The 17,589-nt window shown below is 31.8% G+C and overlaps 1 protein-coding gene and 1 long non-coding RNA gene across 2 annotated transcripts; both read right to left on the bottom strand.

The window, feature by feature from the left end:
• Positions 1 to 6,847: 6,847 nt before the first annotated feature.
• On the bottom strand, positions 6,848 to 8,352 carry LOC144562174 (uncharacterized). The gene is made up of 3 exons (XR_013513995.1): positions 8,252 to 8,352; positions 7,453 to 7,620; positions 6,848 to 7,228 (listed from the first exon to the last, which is right to left on the bottom strand). It is a non-coding gene; the product is annotated as an uncharacterized LOC144562174 (long non-coding RNA).
• Positions 8,353 to 13,358: 5,006 nt separating this feature from the next.
• LOC144562173 (germin-like protein 8-2) lies at positions 13,359 to 14,760 on the bottom strand. Its single transcript, XM_078311346.1, has 3 exons — positions 14,576 to 14,760; positions 14,046 to 14,143; positions 13,359 to 13,899 (listed from the first exon to the last, which is right to left on the bottom strand). Exons 1-3 carry the CDS (start codon positions 14,685 to 14,687, stop codon positions 13,456 to 13,458), a joined length of 654 nt encoding a protein of 217 aa, XP_078167472.1. The 5' UTR covers positions 14,688 to 14,760; the 3' UTR covers positions 13,359 to 13,455.
• Positions 14,761 to 17,589: the final 2,829 nt, after the last annotated feature.

A 17,589-nucleotide genomic window follows, 5' to 3' on the forward strand; every position in this document is an offset into this window, starting at 1 on the left:
TACATCTTGTTTGATAATTAAGTTCATGACTTAAATATTAAATTTGTTTAGAGGAGTAAGATATTGAAAAATGAACGTCTATTTATAACTTCTTCAATTAATTCTTACGCATTAAGATTTGTTTTGTTTTCATATTTTCCTCACCTTTTTTTCTAAGCCATCTTGAGTTTCTATTCTCAAGTTCATTCCCACGCAAAATTTAAAATGATGGGAAAATAATAATAATGAACTCAATTTTTTTCCTCACAAGAGCTTGTGAGGTTTGGAGATGGTTTTAAAAATAATTTAGCTTATATGTGTTCAATTTATTTAGTTTTAATTAAATATTTTTAACTAGGCTTTATCAATTTATTTTATTATTCTTTGAAAAATACAATTTTAATTTTCTAAATTTTATTATATGTTAATTCTTAGAATTATAAAAAATAGTTTTGATAACAAGTCTTTAAAAAAATATTCTTTCTCATAAATATTTTTATCAAATTTTCACAACTATTCGCATAATACAACCGAACATTTATTTATACATATTTCTATAACTATTTCAGTGCATATTCCCATATATAGATTATCATAAATTAATTTATGAGATTCTATATCTATAAAATTACATCTTGCATGATTATGTGATAACTAAACATGCTTCAAAAAACCTTAAACTGTTTGATTGGGGTTAAATTTTGCGGCCAGCTACAATTGGACGCCTACTTGCATTATGTTTTTCTTCGCTTGTTCTACAGCCGAATGTGTGCGGTAAACTGTGTAGCGACTTAATATGTACCAAACGTTTGGTACCAATATAAACTTTCTATGTTTCAATGAAGCAGGGGCGATCTCTTCACTTTTATCTAAAAATAATAATAATAGTGGCGACAAATAAAATTAAACTGGTAATTTTTTAATTGCTTAATAGATGATCGATTGGTTGTCAAATTGTCTGTAATTTGATATGTAACTATCTAAATTATGCAAAACATATAATTTTAGTTTTAATTTTGATAGTTATTTTTATCCATTGTCACGATTGTCAAATAAATTCGTTATTAAAACAACGAAATCTATAAGGTAAAACGCTATCTCAAGTTATGATACTAAGAATGCTTAAATGAAATGGCCCAATTACTGATTGATTTATCTTTACATCAGATCAAATTAAAATAAATCAAGATCTGAGACTAAAACATCATATTGAAATTTAATTTTCTCCTTATGTTCCTAATATCCAAAAAAAGTATGTAGAGAATAATGTTTACGGTAATTTGATTTCTTAGCCTACATATTTCTATAACGAGGAGAGCTCAAATGCTCCATTGCTTCATGCCTCAATTTGTATTCCAACATCGTTATCTTTCATTTCAAAATCTAAATAAAAGATCTGAACCGCTCAATATGATATCCACGTTAAAATATGCTTAGAGATTAAATTTTATATTTTTTTGAATTTTCAAGATAGGTACAAAATCACTGTTTTTTAGAAAATTGTGGACCATCTAAAAACAATGATTTTGTATCTATCTTAAAAAATAGTAAATAAATTTCAAAATAAAAAAATTGATCTCTAAGTATATTTTAACGTAGATATCATATTGAGTGATTCAGATTTTTTGTTTGAACTTTGAAATAAAATAAAAATAAAAATGCTAAGGTACGATCGAGGTATAAAACAATGGAGCATTTGAGCCCTCCTCTTCTATAACACGGGGTTATATAATCCGTTTTGTGTTGGAGAAAATCCTGTTTCATTAAATCTGTGACGGATGAATTGACTGCGACGGCCTTCAATAATTTTTTTTTTTTAATTTAATGTTTTAGGTTTATTCTGACAAGAGTCTACTCGAAATAAATGCACTTATCCTGAACAGCTGAGAATCAATGCATCTACATTCTACAACTTGTTTGCCAGCATTTATTTATACAGGGAGAAATTGTCTGATAATTGATAAAGCATAGAGGCACCACAGCTTCACATGTTTTCTCGGTTTGTCATTTATGATGTTATTATACACACAGGGCTCATTTTCTTTGTAAATAAATGCTCCATAAGCCCATTTAATGCATTATTTTCTTGATGATCGGTCTATCTATTTTAATTTTGCTCCATAAGCCCATTTATGAAAACAACCCCAAACACCAAAATTTGAACATGGAGTTAGAGTGGAAAATACGTGCCGTGACTTTGATCTCGTGTTGTGACTAAGTTAATTTTTTATGTGCCGTGCCATAACTAAAATGTCAAATGATAGTCACGGCACGTGAATGGTTAAATAGTCACGTCACGCTGTGTCTAAACATGCCGTGATCAAATGTGACTCGCGTGACCATTTAATCATAATTTATGTTAGTTTATTTAATATTCATCATTTAGTCAAGATCTAACGGTTCTAATTACACGTAATTTGCATGACCACGTGCCAAGCCGTGACTAGATCTTTCGCGTAACGTGAAGTGTTGTACCAAGTTTTAAAAAGATAATCACAGCACTCGAATGATCACAGCACTGAACATGTGAATCACGGTATGTAACCAACACATGTGCTGTGTCGTAACTGCGCTGTTCTGTGACGGAGCCCGCTACGCCGTGCCATTTTTCCCACTCTACATGGAGTTCCATGACAGTCATTGTTCTGGTTAAAATTGTATTTTCTGATTAGCAAAATACTATTTAAATTGGGCTCGGCTCGGCTCCTCAAAAGTTATTTTCAAACTTCGAATTGGGCTCAATTGGATTCAACAGGAGAGATTGGCCGAGAATTAACAAGAGAAGTTAAATAATTCTCATCATCCTAATTGAAATGAGAACAAGCTTTTGATCCAGTGATTAAGACAATAATTTTTGTGTGGAAGGTTTTCGATTTGAAATCCGATTAGAATATTTTTTATGAATATTTAAAATTAGAATGCCTGACCTGCATCTTATCTCAAGAAAAAAGAAAAAAGGAAAAAAAAGAAAGGGAATCTGTTTCAGCTACTGTCCTACTTCCGAAATTTTTAAATATACTATTATTCTAAAAAAAATAAACCAAACCATCACTTTTTCTCAAAATTTCGAATTTTGACATGGCCGCATTCCCAAAATGTGGCTACCTTTTTTTTTTTTTTTTTTCCGTCTTCGTGTAGTTCAATCTGAACGGGAAAAAAAAAAGGGGTGGCCGCACCTAGAGGATGCAGTCATGTCAAAAATCGAATTTTTCAGGAAATTGTGGTTGTTTGATTTTTTTTTTTTGGAAGTATAGTATATTTAAAAATTTCGGGTCCTACTTACTGCTATGAAGTATCAACTCGGTACTGGTACTCCTAAAATAAACTCGATACTGCCAAATCCAAATCGGACGGCTAGATTTATTGCTCTAGTGCAACATATAATATGTATCACATTTTGTTAATCATGCATCTGGATCCAATATATGCCAACCAATTAATTTTGATTTTGTGATCCTATCTTGAACATGCATATATAGCAGACGCAGCAAATTACTGACAATCCTACACGCATTTTTACATTCAAATATTTTGTTTCTGTATCAATATATATTGTAAATATATGATACCGGTCATACCATTTTTTCATATAGTTTTGCTTAAATATTTGATCTAGAGAAGTTAAGCTAAGAAATTATATATTATAGAAAATAATCTGCATTTCATGAGAGCCATTGATTAAAAAACCAAAAGTCAACCAGATAACAAACCTTGAAAACAATATATTCCCATTGTACAATCTGCTTAACTGAAAGATGCACACTGTGTACCAACTATTTGTTGAATTTATTCGCGCAGAACCGTATTGTATATATAAACCCTAAATTGCCATGATTTTTTAGTGAATCATAATATGAAATTTAAAGTTATCTTGATCGGTAGCCATGGTCTTCCAGAGATGCACAATCACCGTTGATTACCGGAAGCCTTTCCTTTCCAAGCAATCCCTCTCAAGTCCGATGGAGAGAGCGAGAGAGGCGGCAACAACAACGTTCTCTTCCATACAAAAAAAATATCCGATTCAAGTTCTCAATTTTCTGTATTCTGTTTTTTTGTATATCTCCTAGAGAGATGAGATAGATTGATATAGAGCCGTATATATCCTGAAATATATATATATATATACTAGTCAAGTGCCCGTGCGTTGCAACGGGATCAAAATATTATTTTGATTATTTTTTTAAATGTGATTAATTTAAAAATTAATTGCATAATCATATAGTAGTTAATAATGAAAGCAAACAAGAACGTTAGTATTTCATCCTAAAAATATCCAAGATGATTACATATTTTTAAAATTGCATCACATTCAAGATTTATTCTCTTCTTTTTGTAAGCAATTCTTGTGCGCTTTCAATCATAAATGGTATAAAGGGCCACATATATAATTTCAATATTAAAAAAGCCACATATATAATTTTAAGATTCAAAGGGCCACATATATAATTTTAAGAGAACAACATACAAAACAGATTTCCAAAACCATATAATATACATTTAGCTCTGCACATTCTTGACATAGCGTCTCTTGTTAGACTTCCTCTTACACAAACTTCCTCTTACACAGAGAGTTTCTTATTAAAAAGATTTCATCATCTATTGTTGTGCTGGGATCTTCTTCAAACTTTCTTTTTATCTCTTCTCACTCACTCAGAGTCAGATGAATCCCGTTTACTTTCAAGTATGAGTCCATTCCATATTCTTACAACACAATGCAAAGATGTCCATGATGAAAGTAAATGTAATATTCAAGTAACTAATTGATAAAATCAGTAAAATACAACACAAAATTAAAACTCAGTAAGACTATAAATGATTTCTCAATATATAGTACCTTAACATTCCTTGCAAGACCATCTATACCTGTCAGAATGCCATAGGGCCATCGCTTTATACCTTTAATCCTGCACCACATCTTAAGAGTGGTCTGGCTCACTCGGAGCTCTTCTACAGCTTCATTTTGTAGTTTTCTAATCATTGGACATACCAACTCAATAGATAATTCTCCAACTTTCCTCCTAAAAGTTATAAAACTTTACAAGCAGTTTGAGCCTTTTAGTAAACAATTTGATAAATTGCTAGTGCCTCATTTTCAATTTGATCTTCGAGTCTTGTTTTTTCTTTAAACTCTCTAGTTCCATAGAGATTTACACATGACTAAAGAAAGTTATTGAACTTTTTATAAATTATAGTATGTTAGATCCATAATAATTTTTAAAATTATAGTAATTGAATAGGCCCAACTTAGGATTGACTTAGAAGTAATGTTAAAAGTGCAACAAATTAATCTTGTCTCGGGGTCATAAGTAGGGTTCCTAGTAAAAGGGTAAACATTCTCCTAAAAAAACATTAAACAGTGCAAAAAAGAAAAAAACATCCCAATGTATGCAGAGAGCCCATCAGATGGTGAAATTCATTCATAATTTGTCATGGGTGAGGCTATGGTACTATGCATAGCGCAGATTGGTTAGTACTAAGAATCAATTTCATTTTGAATGTCCAAATAGTCGATCCAATCTGAACTGTTCAAAGTGATTCCCATTGCAAAATGTACATGCAGTCTAAATTTTATATTTTTTTTACTATTTTTCTGGATAGGTAGAAAATCACTACTTTTGAATAGTCAGAAAATCTTTAGATTAAATAATTTCCTACCTATCTAAAAAAATAGTAAAAAAAATTCTAAAAAATATAAAATTTGGTCTACAAGTAAAATTTCATATGGAGATCATGTTGAATGGTCTATATCGATTGTTTGGACTTTAAAATGAAGATATTGATCCATAGTATGGACCAATATGCGCGCATAGTATTGCATCCTCACCCATTTGCCATTTTAAGTTGATCTCGAGCACCATAACTCTCATGTACCAACAAAGATTCTAAGAATAGAGGATACCTGCTGGCAGCTGCTTGTTCGGTACCAACAACAAGAGAAATAATCGGGCTTGAAATAGGAAGACCCGACAAGGAATAAAAGTCTTGGACTCTTTTCCAAATTGCTCTTCTCATCCATTTCTCTCCTTCCAACACTTACTACAGCTGCTTATAAACAAACCTTCTATTATTATTTTTTTGCTTTTATTTGTTTTCAACAATTCGATTGCTGCGAAAGTGCAAATACATTATCAAGTGAAGCGGCAACAAGTTCATGAAAAAAAATATGAAATAAAAAGTACTATCCAGATTTCCAAATGTTGCAAAATAAAAATTACTAAGAGCATCTCCATACATAAGTGTTAGCGAAATGAAATTGTAAATAGCTGTCAAAGTTGAAAATGAAATGCAATTGTAATTGATTTCAAATTCTCTACGTCCATGCAATTGCAAATTAATTGCATATCTGGCCACGCCAACGTTTTGTTGGTTTTTTTTTCCGTTGACCACCGATACCAAATTATATCATTCAAAAAACTAAAACTACATGCTCTGAATAATAATTTCCTCTCAAAACAACCTGAAATGAATAATTTCCAATAAAAAATATAATTTCCGAGAAAAAATGAAAGTAGAGACATTGGAATTTAATATAATTAATAAAAGACAATTGAATAATATTATAATCTACATGAATAATATAACAAAACAATCTATGTTAATAACAAAGAACTCGGAACATATAATAAAATGAAATAATACTAAAGCATGACATTTTTTTTTTAGGAAAGACCCATAGGTATATTGCATTAAACGATATAGTTCAAACAATTATAGTACCATAAAAGAGAACTTAGAAATTGAAAATAAGCCTCTAAATTAAAAGGAAAGATAAACTGAAATCTATAATTACATCTAACTGCCACTATCCATCATTTAGAAAATAAGAAGAAAAACAAGGAGCTCCTTGTAAGTTTGTCATCATTTCCCATCTGACAACCTATTTGTTTGCTACCAGCATCCTGAATTGGCACCATCTCCATGACTTTAAAACCCGAACTGATCCCCATGTTTACCGGTAATGACTCCTATCTCGTACCAGTTGTGTTACATGTACCAACCCCTTCTCGCTCCGAATGAAATATTGTAGGCCAGTTTCGGTATCGTGGTTGTACCGTTTCTACAGTCCAGTTTTCCGGTACGCCCTCGAAGGTCATTCTACTCCTTGAGATATTAGCTAACTCATGAGGCAGCTCGAGTGCTTCCCGGCACACATGTTTGATTGTGATCGTGTTGTTGCTTGATTGGAAGAGTGTTTTACATTGCTGAATTGCAGCGGGTTTATACAAAATTATATGGTTCCATCACAAAACTGCAACAGATTCAAACATTAACTTCTTCATCAGACCAAATATTATCATCATTAACATATTTCTCTCTTTCATCCTCCACAATCATATTCTGCACTATTACACAAGCTCTCATAATTTGTTCTATAGTCTTCTTACACCACAACTGTGCCGGACCACTAATGATAGCGATAATAGAAAGAATAGAAAAATTGGTCTATATTACTCCAAGAAAGTAGAAAATCACCTGCAAGAAATGTTTGACACCTCGTTTAGAGCTAGGGTAGAACTAATACCAAATTACTGGTGGGCCCCCTCATTTTGTTCTGTTTGACACCTCGTTTAATCCTCCTCGTCAGAATGCTTATCCTCATAAATTACTGGTGGGCCCCTCTTCAGCCTCATCTTCATCAATCTAGAATGAATTCAACACCATCATATGATCTCAATTAGTACATAATTAAACAAGGAATAGACAAAAAAAGAGTAGAAAATTATTCTGAATTTAATAAATGCAGAGGAATACCACACTAAAATGATAATCTATACAAGTAGATAACTTCAGTGTTGAACCAATGTCAAGACTCTTGAATCAATTTTCAGTAACAGAACAATTAATATAATCAAAACATGATAAAATTTTCTACATGTTTTCAAAATATTATATAAAAAGTTCCCGTTTTTCCTTAATTTCTACAAGAACTATTTAATCCACATCATATGAATAGTCTATAAAGGAATATGATATCTTAAACCTTAAATTCAAATGACGCTGAACCCACCAGTACTTCAACAGAATAAAATGTCTACATTTTTTTTTTCTATTTTCTTGTTTTCTTAAGACAATTGTACCAGTATTTAAATTTTTTTGCTGTTAGGTTTCTCTTGCATATACCAGTGTACCAGTTTTGCTTCTTTCTTAGGAATTGTAACACTGCTGAACTTGTATCTCATTAATCAATGCTTATAGCTTTCAATTAAAAAAAATACTTTTATGTGACAATTGCATAAGAAATTAGCAAAAGAGGATGATCAGGAGCTATTACATTATGATTTTGTAACAGCAATGAATCGATAAACCATTTATTCCTCTTATACCCCTATACAAAATCAAAGGCAACGAAGCTCTAATCGGATGTCACGGTGCTTTCACCAAAAGCGATTCAGAGTTTGGTTTTGAATCAGTTCTTCGATTCAGAGTTTATTTCCTTTACGATTAATAAAATTTACAGGGCCAATGTGCAAAATTATATCGACAGATCCTAATTTCAGCTCAAACTCTGAATCACTACTAAGTAGAACTAAGTTTGATCCAAAATTATATTGACGATTTTATCCGCCAATATGCAAAATTATATGACGATTGCAATTAGCTCAAACTCTGAATCACTAAGTAGAACTAAGTTTGATCCAAAATCGCCAAGGAGAAAATGAAAAAGAAATCAAAGGAAAAGGAGCTGAATCAATTGGAATTGCAACAACAGTGAGACAATTTTACTTATTACAAGTCTCCTTTTTTCTTTTTCTATTTGTAACATGTACCTTTTTTTTAATACAATATAGGTAGGTTCTTCTCCTGCCTACTAAAAATATATATATTACAACAAGATTATTTCCCACACAAGTTGAATTATAAAATTTTACCCAACAAATACAAGAATATTATTCACAAAAAAAAACAGTTACGTAGAAAGAAAATGCAACAAAATGCTTTCTTAGGAAAATTCTTTAAAATCCAAAAAATTGCATAAACAATTCAAAAAACGTTTACAAGTATGAACAATAGAAATAATTAAGGCATCCACCTATAAGAAGAAAAGAAATCCAATCTGCACACCACCTCTCAAAAGAGCACCACCTCCCAAATATTCATTTGCAAAATCAGCCTCTAAAGCTTCGTATCCCTGGTCCTCTATAAATCCAGAATTTATCACCTAGTTTCCTATAAATAACAACATAAAACAAACATTGACCACATTCAAGAATAAGTTTGCTGTTTGCATATAACACCAATCATGACAGTACAAATGTTGTGAGTTTTTATGGGAAAACTTGTCAATTTTATAGGAAAATTGCTTTTTCCATGCACTAATTCGAACTGAGATATTCTCCTATTTGTCAATTTTATAGAAAAATTGCTATTTCTATGCACTAATTCGAGTTTGACAGATTCTCCTATTTCTTTACACCATGCAAAAAGAAATTCTCCTATTCTCCTATTTCTTTAGACCAAAAGTAAGTCAATGTTAATTTGAGAAATTACTCTCTGAATAGGATAAAAGACTATATAAAAGCAATTCTCCTATTCTCCAATTTCTTTAGACCATTCTCCCTTATAAACACTAATAGCAGCATCAAGTACCTCCATAAGAGAACATCTGCTGAGTCATAAATTCCATTTTGACCTTATCTGCTAATCCAGTCATAAACAGATCAGGTTAGTCTTGCCTAGTGGGTTTTGCACACTGTAACATTGAAAGTAGAGATATTAGGAATTACCAGATTGTCATCTCAATTCTCCAACAGCTTGTAATATCTCAGTGGTCCTCTTGAGCTCAGCCTGAAGAGCTTTGATAGTTTGCTTTGGTTCATTTTCAATGGCTAGTGTATTCACCATTCTCAAAACCTTTGTGTTTGAGCTTGTGTAATCACCATGACCTAACTGTTCAGATTAAAATTATATAAATGTTATTTTTATTGTTTTCGATTTTCAACTTCTTCTTTGTTTAGGGTTTAGGGTTTAGCCCAATTGAATCAAGAACTAAGAACGAAACATTTCACTTTACTAAAATCAAACAGAATTATTCTATTGCATTACAGGTAATAAAAATTATTTACCATTCTCTGAAACTAAGTAGGATATTAGTTCCTATATGAGAAAAATTGAGTCAAATTAAAAAAATACAACAAAAGATTGGGTCAATTTAAAAAATGTAGCAAAATAGTACCTTAGATTCAAGTTAGGCAACCTCGTTGCGCAATCGATCACTGACCCCCGTAGATTACATCAATCAACCCTCTCAACCCTCTCCTTCGCCTTTTTCATTTCTCTTTGATTTTCCCATCTGAGAGAGTCGCGGAGAGGGAGAAAGAGAGTCTCAGAGCCGTCATCGTACCCCTTGGCCGCGAAATGGAAACCCTAGAGGCGCCATCGTTGTCCTTCTCCCTACCTTCTCTCTCTCGCGGCGTATTGAAAAAGGAGGCCTAGATCGGTGCTTCAAAAAAAAGAAAAGAGACGCGTATTCGCCTTGGGAAGAAGCGAATACAGAGAAACGCATTTTTCTATTTGTTTAAGTGAAATAATTTCTATGCGGTCTTTGATGTAGCGAGTATTTTTCGAACTAAATTTAGACTTTTACACTTTTGACAACATGAAACAGATTCATAAAATCAGAATTTATGATTAATGGCTGAGATTGAAAAATGATTTTGATCAGTGGCTGAGATCTTTTGAATGGATGGCTCAGATCCTCTCTGGACAGATAGATGTTTGGATGCCAAAAAATCCAACGTGATATTAGTAGTGCTGATATAGAGTTAGGCTGGGGTGCTATGGATAGCATAGTGGCCTCTATGCTACGGCTCAATATTCGAGTTTTCAAAATCCAAACGGTCGATCCGAACCGTTCATCTTATTCTCCATATTAATATCTGCTTGGAGACCAAATTTTATAATTTTCTGAATTTTTTTACTATTTATTAAGCCACTTTGAAAATCGCTAATCCAACGGTTTTACTGTTTTGTGCAGCCACCATTGGATCAACAATTTTGTAAAATACTTAATAAATAGTAAAAAAATTCAGAAAAATATAAAATTTGGTCTCCAAGCAGATATTAATATGGAGAATAAGATGAACGGTTCGGATCGACCGTTTGGATTTTGAAAACTCGAATATTGAGCCGTAGCATAGAGGCCACTATGCTATCCATAGCACCCCAGCCTAACTCATATATATATATATATAGGCTGTGGCTAAATTGCTGCTGGCAGCAGTTCTGCCCAGGTGCTGCCGGGGCTATATTTAGCCGTGTGATGTCCAAAAAATAAATTCAAACTGTTAGATGTTTAATCTATATTATAATCTACTTGGAGACCAAATTTTACATTTTTTGGAATTTTTTTACTATTTATTAAGCTGGTTTGAAAACCGCTGATTTCAATGCTGCAGAAAATTACTGAAATCAGCGGTTTTCAAACCAGCTTAATAAATAGTAAAAAAATTCCAAAAAATGTAAAATTTGGTCTCCAAGTAGATTATAATATAGATTAAACATCTAATAGTTTAGATTTGTTGTTTGAACATCAAAAAATAGAAAAAACAGTGGCAGCACCTCCGGCTAAAATGCTGCCGGCAGCAAATTAGCCGGACCCTATATATATATATATATATAGGGTCCAGCTAATTTGCTGCCGGCAGCATTTTAGTCGGAGGTGCTGCCGGGTTTTTTTATTTTATTTTGTGATGTCCAAACAACAAATCCAAACATTAGATGTTTAATCTATATTATAATTTACTTGGAGACCAAATTTCACATTTTTTAGATTTTTTTTACTATTTCTTAAGCTGGTTTGAAAAACGCTGATTTCAGTAAATTTCTGCAGCATTGAAATCAGCGGTTTTCAAATCAGTTTAATAAATAGTAAAAAAATTCCAAAAAAATGTAAAATTTGGTCTCCAAGTAGATTATAGTATACATTAAACATCTAACGGTTTGGATTTGTTGTTTGGACATCACAAAATAAAAAAAAGGCGGCAGCATCGCCGGCAGCAAATTAGCCACAACCTATATATATATATATATAGGAATATGCTAGCATGCTATGCATAGCATAGAGCCCCTCCATGCAACGCCTTGGATTTTGACTTTTCAAAATCCTAGCGATCGATCCAAACCGTTCATCTTGTTCTCCATATTAATATGTGTTTGGGGACCAAATTTTACATTTTTTGGAATTGTTTTACTATTTCTTTAGATTTATTGAAAATCGCTGTTTTTTTATGGTCCAGATTTGCTGAAAACAGCGATTTTCAATAAATCTAAAGAAATAGTAAAAAAATTTCAAAAAATGTAAAATTTGATCCCCAAATACATATAAATATGGAGAACAAGATGAACGGTTCAGATCGACCGTTAGGATTTTGAAAAGTCGAAATTCAAGGCGTTTCATGGAGGGACTCTATGCTATGCATAGCATGCTAGCATATTCCTATATATATATATATATATATTGGCTACGGTGCTACGGGTAGCTAAGAGGCCTCCGTGCTACGGCTCAATATTCGAGTTTTCAAAATCCTAACGGTCGATCCGAACCGTTCATCTTGTTCTCCATATTAATATGTGCTTGGAGACCAAATTTTACATTTTTCTGAATTTTTTTACTATTTATTAAGCCACTTTGAAAACCGCTGATCCAACGGTGGCTTAACAAAACAGTAAAACCAGAAACTACCGTTGGATCAGTGGTTTTCAAAGTGGCTTAATAAATAGTAAAAAAATTCAGAAAAATGTAAAATTTGGTCTCCAAGCACATATTAATATGGAGAACAAGATGAACGGTTCGGATCGACCGTTAGGATTTTGAAAACTCGAATATTGAGCCATAGCACGGAGGCCTCTTAGCTACCCGTAGCATATTAGCCAAATCCTATATATATATATATGAAAGGATACAGATCATTATGCGCCGCCCTTTTATTAATCAGATGAATAGGTGCCGAAATCCATCTGATTAATATGCCTTTTCATTTAATCAAATGAATAGGTGCCTTTCTTTAATTAATTAATTAATCTTGTTTTTCTTATTGGACCTGTAGCGGGTCTGAATTCAAAACTTGTTTTATTGGGTATTTCCTTATTTACATAACATTGCCTTATTTGATTGTATTCCCGAGAGACCAATAGCATAATTATATTATTACCAAACTTTATATAATTTAGATCATCACTAAATCAAAAAGTTATTAATACGCATTCTACATATCAAAGGTCCCACTTCTCATGATACATATTGAACCCGATAAATAATACTTAATTTGATCACTTCATAACGGATCTAATTTTAACAATCTATTATTCAATATATATATATTACATATAAGCCCACATATATTGTAATTAATTGAAATTAATTCCAACACTATTCTCTTAGTAGAACAACCTACTATATATCTTAATCAATCTCACATTATCACAAGTACAATACAATAATTTATACTTTCCTTAAAAAAAAAAAAAAACAATTAATTAGACTTTATGCTGGGCTTTCAGGGCTTCAACAATCTCCTTATCAACTTGAAGAGCCTTTTCAAGCACATCATCCGGAATTGGCGGTTTCGAATCGAAAAGTGCATCAGCTACTACAATCAATCCTGGGTTCTGACTGCTGAGCCCCGCAATGGCAACTGCTGGAGAATCACCAACGTTGAATTGGAAATGGATCAAACCAACGGGGAAAATGTAAACATCGCCCGGATGGAGGGTCTTGAGGAAGAGCTTGTTGTCGGGGCTGGAAGAAATGAACCCGACTAATAGAGTGCCTTCGATCACCGTTAATACCTCGGTGGCTCTGGGGTGGGTGTGCGGTGGGTTGAGTCCGTATGGTGCGTAGTCAAGACGTGCGATGGAGATGCCAAATGTGTTTAGACCGGGCAAACGAGCAGCATTTACTAGTGTCACATTGAATCCAACCTTTGTCAAGCGTAAACAAAATTATTCACATATTCAAATATGAACAATTATTGCGACAAGTTATCCATACATGCATTTTTTTCTCTTTATTTGATGGTGAAAATGCTAGGAGTTCTAATTTTTTATAAATGATATTTTTGACTAACCTTGTTGTTGGTGTTTCCGGGCTTGTCTAGGCCGGAGAAGAAAAAGTCATCCGGAGTTGCCTGCTTCGGGTTCTTGCATGGCAAACCGTTCACGAAAACTGCATGTGTGTTAAGTTAATCACTGAACTTAAAGTTCAAAATATTTGAAGCTAATGGGAATTTGATCATAATTTACAAATACAGAAAGAAAGCACTTTGTTAAGGTAACTTTACTAATAATAATCAAGTCATCAAATTTTTTATAATACATTTCATAATTAATATACTATATATATATGTCTGTACTAGACAATATCATTCTTTTTCATGTTGACAACAAATAGTAGTCTATTAATAGTTAGAGACATCCGCAATTATTAAATTCATTAGATATTAACTGGTGGAGGTCACAATTATGCATAATTTAGAGCAAAAACAACAACAACTGTACATGTTTGTGTATGAGAATTCAACAACAACAAAAAGAAGAAGTAATTGGTATTATACATATAATCAGTTGAGTATGAGTGTGATATAGTTCAGAACCATACTTTCGGAGTTCAGGTCGGCGACACAGAAATCTTGTACCGGGCTCGGATCTCCGGCAAGAGATTGTACTGCCACCAAGGCGAGAATTATGACTACAAAACCCCTTGCTGACATTGTTTTTTTTTTTTTTTTTTTTGTTCTTCTCTCTTGTATTTATGCCTTGTTGAGTTTGTTTTATGCCTTGAGCATTCTAACACAATTTATAGGCCAGAATTTGACCTAAAGGTCTTGGCAGCACATGGATTATTAGTTGAAACATGGGCCATAGATGATAGATCAATCGTACATCTTTATTTCCATTTAAGACAGAAAAAATGAAAGCAGTTCAATCAATTATTAGAACTAATTTTGAATAATAATTAAGATAAACACAGAGATCCCAATAGGAGGGAAGACAAGTATTTAAATTTACTGCTATTGAAATAAAAAAAATGTTTTGAATCTTCGTTGTTTAATTATGATGATGCATGCTTAATAACTAAAATAAAATGACCTGTTACTATACAAGCGAAATAAATTAATTTACTGTACATTGTATTGAACAAGTTTTGTTCATAAAAAAAATTCAGAAAAAATTACTTGACTTGTTCAAATAACTTTTCATGAATCCAACTTGCCTTGATAAAACATGAGTTTAATGTTAAATTGAATTTACGTCATGTTTGCAAATGAGTGAAGATATTTTAGCAGTACCTTATGTTTTAATTTTTTTATTATTATTGAGAATTAAGTTCATTATTTGAAGTTTATTAATTAAAATTTTTAGTTGTTACTTTCATTGTCGAGTAAGGCTACAGTGCTATGGGTTGCATAGAGGGTTACGGTACTACGGCTCAATATTCGAGTTTTCAAAATCCTAACGGTCGATTCGAACTGTTCATCTTGTTCTCCATATTAATATGTGTTTGGAGACCAAATTTTACATTTTTTGAAATTTTTTTTACTATTTTTTAGATATGTGAATGGTGTAGAATTTTTCAGATCAAGTAATTTTTTACCTATCTAAAAAAATAGTAAATTTTTTTTAAAAAATGTAAAATTTGGTATGCAAACACATTAATATGGAGAACAAGATGAACAGTTCGGATCGACAGTTAGAATTTTAAACTAACCTCTTTACATCTAACAATATAAATATATACAATACCTGATCAACCTAACCTCTTTACACCGTACTGTTTAATAAAATTTATATAGGCCTTAACATACTTCAAGGAAAACTTGAAAGAACCGACTGCTACGTGTATACAGAGGCGGCATTTTGATTTGAAATTAAATAACAGGCCTTGGTTGTAGATAGCAAGTTTAGCAACAATTGCAAAACAGATCCACCTGCAGCGTATTAATTATTTTGCAGTTGACCATATTAGTATTAAGTATATATAGCGATAAGCTTAGTTGGTCCCAATAAAATATGTCTAGCTAGCTAATCTGTTGACTAGCATTGATTACCTACATTTCAACTAAACAAATGTAAATTTAGTTGAGTGAGGCTATGATACTACGCATAACGCTTCGTGCTATGAATTTATATTTTTGTTTTGAAAGTTCTGACGATTGATTAGAACCATTTAACATGATCTCTATATGAATTTGCACTTTCAAATTGAATTTTATATATATTTTTTAGAATTTTTTACTAATTTTTAGACATGTAAAAAATCACTTCATCTGAAAATTCTGAACCATTCAAAAATAGTGATTTTCTATCAGTCTAAAAAAATTAAAAATTCTGAAATATATAAAATTTAGTCTACAAATACATATTAATATAAAAATATGTTGAATAGTTTAGATCGATAGTTAAAATTTTAAAAATAAAAATATTAATCCGTAGTACAAACTAATCTGTGCTATGCATAGTATCATAGCCTCACTCAATATAGTTATACCTATATCCATTGAAACAAATTAACATACAAAACAAATAAACAATTAAGCACCTTTTGTTTGTTATTCTTTATCATAATTAAACGAACATTACAAGAGAATTAATATCTGTGCAATTTAGATAAGAAAGTAAATTAAGACATTGGTTTTTTTTTTTTGAGAAAAATACATTAATTGTTCGCTACAATTCTCTTTATAGAGTTGATATAAAAGTAGATTATATTGACAATAAACTTATTCGACAAATATAACAACATATCAAATACTTTTCAAAATAAAACAAGTATAAAATTATCATCATATATATTTTGAATAAAATGTATCAAACTTGATGCAACTTAATGATAGTCAAGAACTGTTTGAAAAATATTTTATTACCAAATTATACATATACAGTTTGATACACAACCTATATAAATTATTGTGAACATTTGTATAATTTCATATTTTTATTTTCTTAACTATTTTATCGATTGTGGCGATTATCATAAAAAAAATGTATTTCATCATTACATTCCTCCCCATATAAGAATGTGCTTTTTATTCCTGTCAATTTATCAAGTATACACAGGCAAAGTAGCAAACAATACCAATTTTGATATTTTAATTTCATTAAAATTTTCTTAGCAAATTACACCGTAAATTCTGGGTAAAGATTTTAACAGAGCAGTTTTGGCTTCAAGCAGCGTACAATCCATGTGCAGCCCTGTTTTGATACTATAGCCAGTGCGCTGCATGGAGCCAAACCTAATCTGTTAAAATCTTTACCCTAAATGCTCACTAAACCTACCATTTGTTGTTTCCTACAAACTGGTAAAAGAGTCAGATTCTTCCTATTTAATTGGGGGACATATGCAAATCCCAATTAATACTGTTTTTTGTTATCTTGTAGTTGTCAAGAGAATATATAATGAAAATAGAAAAGGGAAAATTAAGGAGGAGAAAAGGTACAAGGTAGGAAAGAATACAAAAAGGAGATTAGATTAGGTTCCTTTTAAAATGGAAATGGGTTAACAACCCCTTCCAAACAAATTGTGGCTGATGAGAAATGAGATAATAGAGGTCAATCAAGAATCTGCTTTTGAATGCAATACCAAACTTCATCTTTTCCTTCACAGATAGATCT

The sequence above is a fragment of the Carex rostrata genome, chromosome 11 (genome assembly GCF_964058835.1).
Source record: "Carex rostrata chromosome 11, lpCarRost1.2, whole genome shotgun sequence".
Taxonomy (NCBI): Eukaryota; Viridiplantae; Streptophyta; class Magnoliopsida; order Poales; family Cyperaceae; genus Carex; species Carex rostrata.